Raw genomic sequence first — 10,235 nt, 5'->3', positions numbered from 1 at the left:
TTTTTTTAATCCTAAGACCACACAGTACTTTACCTGAGAACTTGTTTTGCTTTTAGAGTGTAATCCAAACTTGAAGAAGCTGAGCTTTCATGATGTGAACCTGGCTGACCACCAGAAGGAAGTTCTGCTTTTGCTTCAGGATCCCATGCTACAAGGTACAGCACATTCCTGGGTACTGGTGCCTGGAAAGGTGCTGCAGGTGGCTGTGTTTGGCTGGCTGATGCTTAGGAGGTGGTATTTGGATGTGCAACGTTAAGCAAAAAGTCGGGTGTCCCAGGGATAGATCTGTAAATGCTGGAAGAGTGAGAATGTCTGGCTCTCTGTACTAGCAGGGCAGAGAAGATCAGATGCAAAGTTGGCATGTGCTTCAGGAAGAGTCCATCAACTCGGCTATAAAACAAAGATTTTTAACCTGCAGAGCAGATCAGCTTTTAACTGGGTCAGCTGGCAAAGTCACCTCCCTGGTGTAAGGATTGCCATCTTTATGTTGATGGAATGGTAGTGCTCTCATATGTGGTCTGCTGCCAGGGAAGCTTTGTTCTTGCAAATAGATTAAAGTCTGGAGCTGTCTGAAGGATGTAATTGTGGAATAATTAAGCACAAAGGGAGTACTAACATGTACTGACAATGCATTTCTTCCACAGAAATAACGTTCTCTTTCTGCCGGCTGTTTGAAAGCTGCACTGCTGAGTTTTTGTCAGAAATAATCAATACAGTAAAGAGAAATTCATCTTTGAAGAGCCTCAAACTGCCTGGGAATCGCCTTGGTGAGTACCATAGATGTCAGCCTTGACTTTAGACCAGCTTTGCAGGGTGTAGCTTCAGGGTTGTAGTTAGGACCATTGCTAGCCTGTGATCTTAGTGCTGAACTTTAACATATTGCATGAACAGCATCAATTTTGTCACTTAGTTCACCAAGCGAGGGTGGGCTAGGTAACTTTTTTACAGGAAGAATTTCAGTTGCATTCAACAATGTATGAAGCACCCAGGTGCCACGTGAGCATTACAGTTGCTTACCTCTGTGGCAAAAGCAGGTATCAGCATGACTCCAGATGCAACTGAACAGTGAGTGATCTGGTGCAGTGCATCTGGTGATGCTTCTCATCCAGAGGCACAAATTTTTTGCTTAAGTTGGGGTATTTTGTGCTTCAGAAGCTTTAAAAATTGTTGGTGGCCACTGAAAGGACAGGACCTAGTACAGGAAGAGTTTGTGTCAAAGCTGAATTTACAGAAGTAATTGCCTTTTTGGATTATAGGCCAAGAAGAAGTGTCTGAGAAAAGCATTTCAAGTGTTTTCTGATCTTTTAATGAAACAAAAGGGATCACCTGAAATGCATTTTTATTACTGAGATTTGTGTTTAAACCTTGGCTTCTGTCCATTTTTAAAACAAAGCTACATTTCCACTCTTAAAACAAACAAAATCAGGGCTTTTTTAGTGAAATAATCTGTCCTGTCAGCAAATATTCCCATCACCTCAGCGTTAAAGAGAGCTAAATCGCTTTAAGGACAAACTGAAGATGAGTCCTTTATGCTGGGCATGCATGCTTTCAGCCTCCCTTCTCTATTAATGTCTCAGCCCCTTGACCATTCAAATATTTAAGATAGATGCAAGCTGGGAACTAACAGCTGCATTTCTTCCCTCCTAGGGAATCACAGGCTGGTTGCCTTGGCAGACATTTTCTCTGAAGATTCCTCCTCTTCTCTTTGCCAACTGGATGTCAGGTATTCTGTTGCTCTAAACACACTGAATTTGTTTCAGGATGGCCAGAGCTCAGCTAGACTCAGAACAGCAATAAAAGCCCGAGCACAGATTTTTTTTTCTTTACATAAGAGAACTCATGCACAAGAAGAACTTAGAGAATGCTGCAGTGAGCACTTAAAAATCTCAGGGAACTCCACTGACTAAGGCCAAGCCATGCTCCCTGAGATGTTGCACTGTCACATTTATAAATGAATCAAAGTTCCATCTTAAAAGCAGCTTTCATTTTCTGCTCCCCTGGGAGGCTAGTGCACACCCTCCTTGCTCTTAAGGTTAGAACTAATGTATGTACCTACACTTATTCATAGCCATCAGCATGAACAGCTCTGTTCCCACTGCTCCAGCACAGGGAAAGTACTGTAATTCCCTGTCAGATCATGTGAATGGATCCTGTGAATGCTTCCTTTCATCTTCTTTGGTTTTCAACCTGAACTATTCCTTTTTTTTTTTTTTTGAGCCTGAATGGCCATAAACACAGACAGTAACCTTCACAAAGCAGGTGGAGGGTGGCATTTCTGCAATACTGACTGTTTTACTTGATTTTAATCCCACTTACATCCTAACGGTTCAGCTTAGTGGCAGTGTGCAGGCATGAGAATCTAACCATAGCCATCCTTTCAGCAGTCTGGCATCCTGAAATTGTCATCTCCACTTGGCTACTACATGCTCTTCACAAGATTAAATCTTGTGAAACTTTCTATCTATTTATGCATCTGTGCAAGAGAAATGATCTTTTAATCTAGAAACACATGGATATGACATCTCCTCTCCACGCTTTCTAAGAGAGAAATGATCCCTTAGTACTGAGGGCTGCACTGGGAGCTGTGGACTGGGTGAAGTCCCTTGGGTCCAGTCAGCTGCTATGAGACTGAAGGTATTGACAGAAGCTTGAGTCCAACAGGATTTTAAGGTCATAGTGAGAACTACTCCAGCCATTCATTCGGAGGCCAGGAGAGTAAGTTTCATGGTTTCCTCCCGTAGTTAAAAAGTTTTTAAAAACTTCCAGCCCTTCATATTGTTGTGGTTCAGGAGATTGTTTTTTTTCCCCCAGTTTAAATTAATGACTCATTCATACTTTGTATTGCTGAGGGAAGTTTGCATTGAAACATCCTCATAAGACAGCTATTAGGTGGAGCAGTAACTGCTCAAATTATTGCCTAGCCTCTTAGTGACTTCTTTTGTCCTTCTTTTTCTTTTTCTTCTTTTGCAGCTCAAATTGCATCAAACCTGATGGGCTCCTGGAATTCACAAAGAAGCTGGAAGGCTACATCCAGCAGAGAGGGGGGAAGATTCAGTTCACCCACTTAAGGCTCTTTCAAAATTGGCTGGATCAGGATGCTGAAACAGCTCAAGAAGCACTTCGGCGTCTCAGAGCAGTGTGCAGCGTGGTCAATGACTCATGGGACTCTTCTCAGGCCTTTGCTGACTACATCAGTGTCATGTAAAGGACACAGGGCAAGAGAAAGCTGATCAGCTTGAACTAAAACACTTCAGTCCATAGCCACTAAAACTTAGCACAGATGGGGGGTTTTCTTTTCCCAGTTCAAGCAGGGAACAGTTCTTGTCGCTTTTCTGTTCCTCTCAAGAGGTACACAGTGAAGTGATATAGGTGACCATTTGGGTATTTCTCCATTTAACTGGGACAGACACACTAAACAAGTTTCTATGATATCCTGCAGACCTCTGGACCAGGGTTTTTGTACAGGTTTCATGTTGGTTTACCCAATGTCATATCCATAAATATCTCCACTCCTAGAGACACTTAAAAGCTGTCTGAACACGGACCCTGACCAGCACATCTAGGTGATGCAGCTTCTGAGCACTGGGATTGAAGAGGAGGATATCGAGACATCCCTTTCAACATCAGCCATTCTGTTAGCCTGTGATCCTTCAAATAAGAACTTCTCCCTCCACTTAAAATGAGGAGGGAAAAAAAAACTTAGATCTCCTTCAACCTTTTGTTTACCTTATAAAAAAAGTTGCATACAAAGTACTCTGCTGTTTCTTAGCAATCATTTATCAAGGTATCTGGGAAAATGACTCATCTTGCCCCTATCTACTGTCTGCATCTTTTTTTTTCAGAGGCTTTGAATAGTTGGGGTTTTTTTTGTAACATTTTTATAATAAAAACAGAATTAAGACTCATACTGAAGTTTGAATTTTATTACTGGGTTTTAATGTGATTTAGTTAAAACACTTTGCCAGATGTGGGGATCCCACCCATAATACAGCAAGTAGTTTTAAAAATGTAGTGACCAAAATGGAGCCAGATTTCCCACTGTCTACGTGTTAAGGTGAGATGCTTAACATAAAAGCTGAGGATGTTTTTGGCACAGATTCTCTTGATCCTGAATAATAAACTAAGGTTCACGTTTTGTGACAGAAATGGAACCTGCACATTTTCAAATGAAGCTGTAAGTCACAGCTACCAATAAAAAATGTGACTGCATATCAAGTGCTCTAAAACTGCAGGCTTATCATAAACCTGAAGGCAGATTTTTTGCTGAGTAGGAGGCACAGCACAAGAACCAGCACTGAATCTGATCAAGCACACAAGCTCTAGTTATTCCCAGTATGCTGTTTCTCAGGTGTAAGACACAGCAGCAGACACAAAGTGATGAACTCACTGCTGCTGCAGCAGAAACTGACCAATGCTAAGGGCCTTCCAGCCTCTCAGGACCCATGCTGTTCTGCTGCCCCATCGCCACACAACAAATCCAGCATTGTTCTGCTACCCACTGCCCCTTTCCTCGAAAGGGATTAAAGACTGCACAGCAGCCTGCCCTCGCCCCCACAGGGGACAGTAACCTGTTAGGGAATCCCTCGCTGCTCCTCATGGGAGTGGTGATGAAAAGTGAAGGTGACAGCAGCATCCCATGCAGCCTTCAGCACAGAGTCCTGCAGGCCCCGCTTATCAGCAGAGTGGTTCCACTGGGAGAGGTCAGAGGTGCAGTCAGACCCTTCAGGAGGTGGCCGTACTTGGTGGCCATTCACACAGCGACGACATTTGATCCTGGAACAAAATCAGTGCAAGGTTTCTTCTCTGCTTAAGTGTTAAAAATACAGCCCAATAACATCTGGATTGACTCTCCCTGTCACCTACACCACTAACTGGATTTTCAGGCAGGATGAATTGTTACCATGCTTTATTTAAACACACAACCACTCTCTGGCATGTCTGACAGATAGGGGGGAAAAAAAACATTTTGAAAACCTCCGTTTTGTTTCTAACGGTGTTCCCCACAACTTCTAGCAAAGTAGGAAAAGGACAGGAAGGCCCAAAATAAGTTCAGATGACTTCTCTTGAAAGTGAGAAATGTTTAGAGAAGATCTTGAGTGATCGCCCCCACTGCCAACACAAACATCCTCAGCACTGCGTCAGGCTTGCTGAGCTCAAAGGAGAATGCCATGCTCCAAACTGCTCCATCCCAATTCCCGCCACAGCCACTGAGTTGTGCTCAGACTGTCTAGGAGATGCCCTGCTGAGCAGCTGTACAAGGAGACAAGGAACACCAAGCAGTCCTGCCAGCAAGGCTTGTTGCCATACAGACCTGTACAGACCTAAGATTTGAGTCAGCTTAAAACTAATCTTTGTCACTTCTTGCTTGAATTAAGAGTCTTAGTAACCTTCTCAGCGAAATGTTTTCCTGCACTCCCTGTCCTCTTTCTGGTTTTGGGGCCTGGGGAACACAGAAGGGCAAACAACAGAGCTTAGGACTTCAGCCCCCAGAGAAGTACCTGAGTTGGCCTCATCAGTTCTTAGCAGATGGAATAGCCCTGGCCATAGAAGTAGCTCAGCATCTTGGCGTTCGGAAGCCAGTCACACTACCAGGAGCAGTACTGGCAAAGAACTCTACCAACTTGAAAGGAAAATTTGCTCAGAGCTGTTAATGAACAGCAGTATTTCACAGCCTTCAAGCACAAACAGTCAACAAGACGCCTTGCTCACTTGTTCAGTCAGGGCAGTTTTTCTAACACAACAAAAAGGAAGACAGCAAGGAAGTGCTAATCTTCAGATGATTAACAGCTTCAGAAGCAGAGACACTTGGGGCCCTCTCTCTTGAACTTCCTCCTGCTAACTAAAGAATCTCTGAATTGGTAAACCAAGCTTGGAGTTCTCTGCTGACTCCAGCCATTACTGTATCATATACTCACTTGTCATGGGTGTCACTGGTGGTGGTCTCATTCAATGCAAACAGCTCCTTGAGCTCCCCGAGCGAGAAGTGTCTCTCTACATCCTGCTCTTCATCCACCACACAGCTGCTGAGTGCCTTCTTGTGGGTCTGGCGTTGAAATATTTTCTCCTCTATGGTCCCTGTCTACAGAAAAGGTCAGAGATGAAGCATAGTTGGGATGCCAGTGCAGAACACTATGCTGGGAAGCATCACTGATCAAGCAGCAGTCAGGACCACAGAGTGTCTTATCAGACCAGTACAGATGAGAGGAAAGTGCTACTAGCTGCACTCCTACCATTTCCCTTTTTGTTACTGATCTAACCCAACACTGCTTCTCTTGTCTTTCACTATGGCCACAGCAGTGGATCCAACTGAGATATAGATGTTTTGTCAAAGTGAAATCATAATTTATCAAGGATCACAAGTTTAAAGAAAAAAAGACATCCTTAACTAGATGAAGTTAAAGGGAACTGAAAGGGGAAGATAAACAAAGGCACATAAAAGACATTTCCGAGCAGTAATCACTACTGATACTCCCTGACAAACTGTTACAGCAGTAGCCTGAAATCACAGAATGGCCAGGGTTGGAAGGGACCTCAAGGATCATGAATCTCCAACCACCAAGTCTGAAAAGTGCTAGTACTTTTCTGAAAGTACTAGTCATCTTCATTGTTCTCCTTACAAAGCATCTCCCCATTAACTGGTAGCCTCATTCCAAAAGCTTCTGTAGTTCTGGGAATGTAGTCACTTTTTATTAAGTAGATATATGCCCAGCCACAACAGACCACAGCCAGATCGGTAAGCAGCAACTTCAGCATCAGACAACCCAAAAATTAAAGAAGTCAGATACCTTAATGATTTCAAAAAAATATGTAATCTGGAAAGTCTCTATCATTTCTATTTCTCAAAAGCCAAACATTATTAGAAATCAAGGCCTGAAATAATGACCTCCCAGTTTAAATCTCATTGTTTTTCCATGGCAATATATCTAAAGGTAGGAAGCAACCAAGTTCCACTCAGTCTTGGTTGCTGATACAAAAGTGTTGTCTCCCTTCTGGTCCCAATTACATCTGCTGCAGCCTGGGCTAGCACCAAGAACCCCATGCAGAGGAGGAGAGGACAAAGACTCACTGAAAGCAGTCGATAGATGTAGCAGGTCTTCTTCTGGCCATCCCGCCACACACGAGCCATGGCCTGTTCATCATTAGCTGGATTCCAGTCTGGGTCAAACATAACCAGTCTGTTAGCCCCAATCAAATTCAAACCACAACCACCTGCTTTGCTGCTTAACATGAAGATAAACTCGGGGCTCTGTGGAGAAAGGCAGGCTTGGATTAAACAACAGAGGCATCTAACACTTTTACTCACACTCCAAGTAGAGGCAGGAAAACTGCCCATATCTATTAGGTTCTACTTACTGAGGGGCTGTTAAATCGCTCCACAACCTTTGCTCTCTTCTTAATGGACATGGTGCCGTCCAGCCGGACATATAAATACCTAGAATATAAAACACTTACTGCAATTTGACTGCTCTGACCTTTAAAGCATCCTACGCATAAGAGAAAAAATGTTCCACAAACTGCCTTGCAACAAAGCTTTAAGAGCTTTTGCATAGGGGCCAAAACTTTTCTGCCAAGTAATCTCAGTAGCCAGAACACAAGCCATATTAGTTCCAATTCAGGAACATCTGAGGTACATTACAGGTCAGAAGTTCCTGCTGACAAAAACTTTAAAAATAGCCAGTTTCTTTTGCAGTGTAGGCTGCAAGTACAGTCCTGCAAGATTAGACAAATAAAGCCCAAAGACAAACCTTCTGTTCCTGCAGAGCTTTTCAAATAGATCCAGTGTCTGAGTGTAGTTAGACACTAAAACCACCTTGTCGTTACTGGTGCTTTTTGTAACAGCAAGGATGTAGTCCAAAACCAGCATCTTTCCTAGATAAAAAGGAAAGAAGAAAGCAAGCTAGAAGAGAAGTTCCCAAATTCCTGACTTTGGAAGGATCACTTAACAGTACAATAAACATACTCTCATGATTACTTATTAGGCAGAACATCTCTACTATTGAGCTCCACAGTACCTGAAAGCTGGGGCTCCACAGATTTGGTACTGTAGCCAGCAGGGAACAAATCCAGAGCTCCCATAAAACCTTCTTCTTCTTCCACACACTTATCATAAATAAGAGCAGGGTCTGGAGAACAAACAACTCAAAGTCTGTGGAGTGCACACTGAAGACCCAAAAATCCACCAACAGCATAAAAACCGAACCCTTTACACGAGTGGAACAACTCACGATTGCAGAGCTTCTTCAGGGAAGTGATGGAAGAGAGAGATGACACATTGATCTTGCCCTCCTTCAGCTCCTCCACTGGCTTGGCTTGCTTCAGGAAGTTCTTGTACAGCTCAGCCTGCAAAGGTGTCAGTCTGAAAAAGAGTAAGAGCCCTGCAATCACTCCACCAACACCATCTTTCCTCCTCCATACCGTGGCTTCATTTTTAACTTGAGCACACAATTTTTTTTTTAGCTACATCCCAAATAACCTAAAAACTGCCTCCGTGACTGATGGTGCAGTGTTGTTATTTCAGCCCAGAGCTGGAAGAAAAGTTCACAGACACTCTGCACAGCCCAGGAATCTGCTGCCCCACAGCTGCACACAGCATGCCAGTCACTTGGCAAAACCATCAGCTCTGAGTTGGCCCCCCCCGCTTCAAGTGGAAAAGCAACATAATGCTAATGGTTACAATCTCATTCCTAGAAGGAAACGGTCACCACAAGCATAGAATTCAGGGCTTTCTGCAGCTATTTAGTTGCTCCTCCCCTCTCTCAGGCAAGGGCACATGCTTTCCAGTACCTGCAGCAGACCACCTGCTCTATCTTCACTGGCAGGTATTTGGAGAGAATGTCTGAAGTTCTTCGGATTAAACACCTGCAAGGAGGGAAATGAAAATCAGACGCTTAAATGACATCAAAAACTCCATTTAATCAACGTTATTCATGCTTAACACAAAGTTTTGACATCTAATCTCCAAAAGCCTGTGATAATCAAACACATGGCAAAGGCTGGACACCCACCATCCACACGAAGCACCTACATTAGCTCATTATACAGAAACCAGAATAGCCTGCCATCTCTGTGAGGCTCCCAACTGCTGTTCATGAAATTTGGAGGGGTAAAGAATGATCACAGCTATCAAAGCCCAGTTCCTCAGCAGAGAAATTCAGCCCTTCCTCAAACTACCAACAGCATTCTCAACTGCTGAGCAACACCAGACCAGTGGCATGGACAGCAAACAGGGAAAGGATTCAGCCACCACACGCAATGCACTCAGCACACAGTATAAACAGTCAGATTCCCAAGTAACTTATCAGTCACCTTCTATCAAGATAGGTTCATTCTGGTCCAAGATTTGAGCTCAGGGCACATCCTTTAGGGTTCTAATGGTGCCCTGCAGAATAGTTCTACCATACATCAGAAAATATGAAAAGAACTGGGGGGGGAGGGAAAGAGTATCCGAAATAAGAAAAGATGCAAAGACCCAGTTCTGCCAAGAGACATCAAAAACATGAGGATACAAAATCCGCAGAAGACACCAGGGATATATGACAGCCCCAAAATCTGTCAAAGGTTGTTAAAGAAAGGAATAATCTGGTCTTCAAACACATAAGCAGTAGGATGAAAAGACACAGGCTTATGCAGCCGTAAGGAAGATTTAGGTTACATATTAAGAGCATTTTCTAAGCACAAAGACAGTGATGCTTTGGAAAAGGTGTCTCGAGCATTCGTGAGGGCTCCAGTGCTCTGTGGGGATTACTCAAACAGATGCTTTAGGTCTAACATCCTCTACTTCAATACATCAAGATGGATTATGTGCCTTATCCAGAGCCTTTCAGCCCCACACCTATGATACCACATATCTTCGGATCACTGTCTCACTTGAAAGCCCTACTTAGCTTCTGCCAATTCTCTTGATATTGCCAGTGTGATTCATCTTCTCTATTTGTCTGCTAAGACTGTAGGAGAGTAAAGAAAAGGACACAGACCTCAACAGGTACAAGCATTCCTGAACACACTTTTACATCCTTTTTTGATAAACTAAGGAAATAACGTGCCTCAAAGAAGAATAACCTCTTTTCCAAAACTAATTTTTGTCTTAAGAGTTTCGAAGGCTACTCTGAGCCAAGGTCATGGCTATCTCTACAGACAGGCTATACTCAATGTGAAATTCCATTTACCATGACTATGAACTACTGTATTGTATTTGTGATGGTTGCAACACCTCAGATTTAATTAAAAAAAAAAAG

General features: G+C 43.3%; 2 protein-coding genes across 2 annotated transcripts in view; one reads left to right on the top strand and one right to left on the bottom strand.

Annotated features, from left to right (window-relative positions):
• Positions 1–6: 6 nt before the first annotated feature.
• Positions 7–3,698, top strand: LOC100550348 (leucine-rich repeat-containing protein 41). Its single transcript, XM_010716162.2, has 4 exons — positions 7–155; positions 645–767; positions 1,648–1,723; positions 2,971–3,698. The coding sequence occupies exons 1-4, from the start codon at positions 146–148 to the stop codon at positions 3,203–3,205; spliced, it is 444 nt and encodes a 147-aa protein (XP_010714464.1). The 5' UTR covers positions 7–145; the 3' UTR covers positions 3,206–3,698.
• A 210-nt stretch (positions 3,699–3,908) lies between these two features.
• The window catches only part of LOC104912460 (DNA repair and recombination protein RAD54-like), a 7,248-nt gene continuing 921 nt past the window's right edge, over positions 3,909–10,235 (bottom strand). Inside the window, exons 2-9 of the mRNA XM_010716161.3 lie at positions 8,785–8,887; positions 8,226–8,356; positions 8,013–8,123; positions 7,746–7,869; positions 7,354–7,432; positions 7,067–7,246; positions 5,916–6,079; positions 3,909–4,773 (exon numbers count right to left, since the gene is read on the bottom strand). Of these exons, the coding sequence (XP_010714463.2) occupies positions 4,572–4,773; positions 5,916–6,079; positions 7,067–7,246; positions 7,354–7,432; positions 7,746–7,869; positions 8,013–8,123; positions 8,226–8,356; positions 8,785–8,887 (1,094 nt within the window). The 3' untranslated portion in view covers positions 3,909–4,571. The remainder of the gene's footprint in view (positions 4,774–5,915; positions 6,080–7,066; positions 7,247–7,353; positions 7,433–7,745; positions 7,870–8,012; positions 8,124–8,225; positions 8,357–8,784; positions 8,888–10,235) is intronic.

Source organism: Meleagris gallopavo, chromosome 10 (assembly GCF_000146605.3).
Source record: "Meleagris gallopavo isolate NT-WF06-2002-E0010 breed Aviagen turkey brand Nicholas breeding stock chromosome 10, Turkey_5.1, whole genome shotgun sequence".
NCBI classification, from domain to species: domain Eukaryota; kingdom Metazoa; phylum Chordata; class Aves; order Galliformes; family Phasianidae; genus Meleagris; species Meleagris gallopavo.
This window is presented reverse-complemented; position numbering and strand designations above follow the sequence as displayed.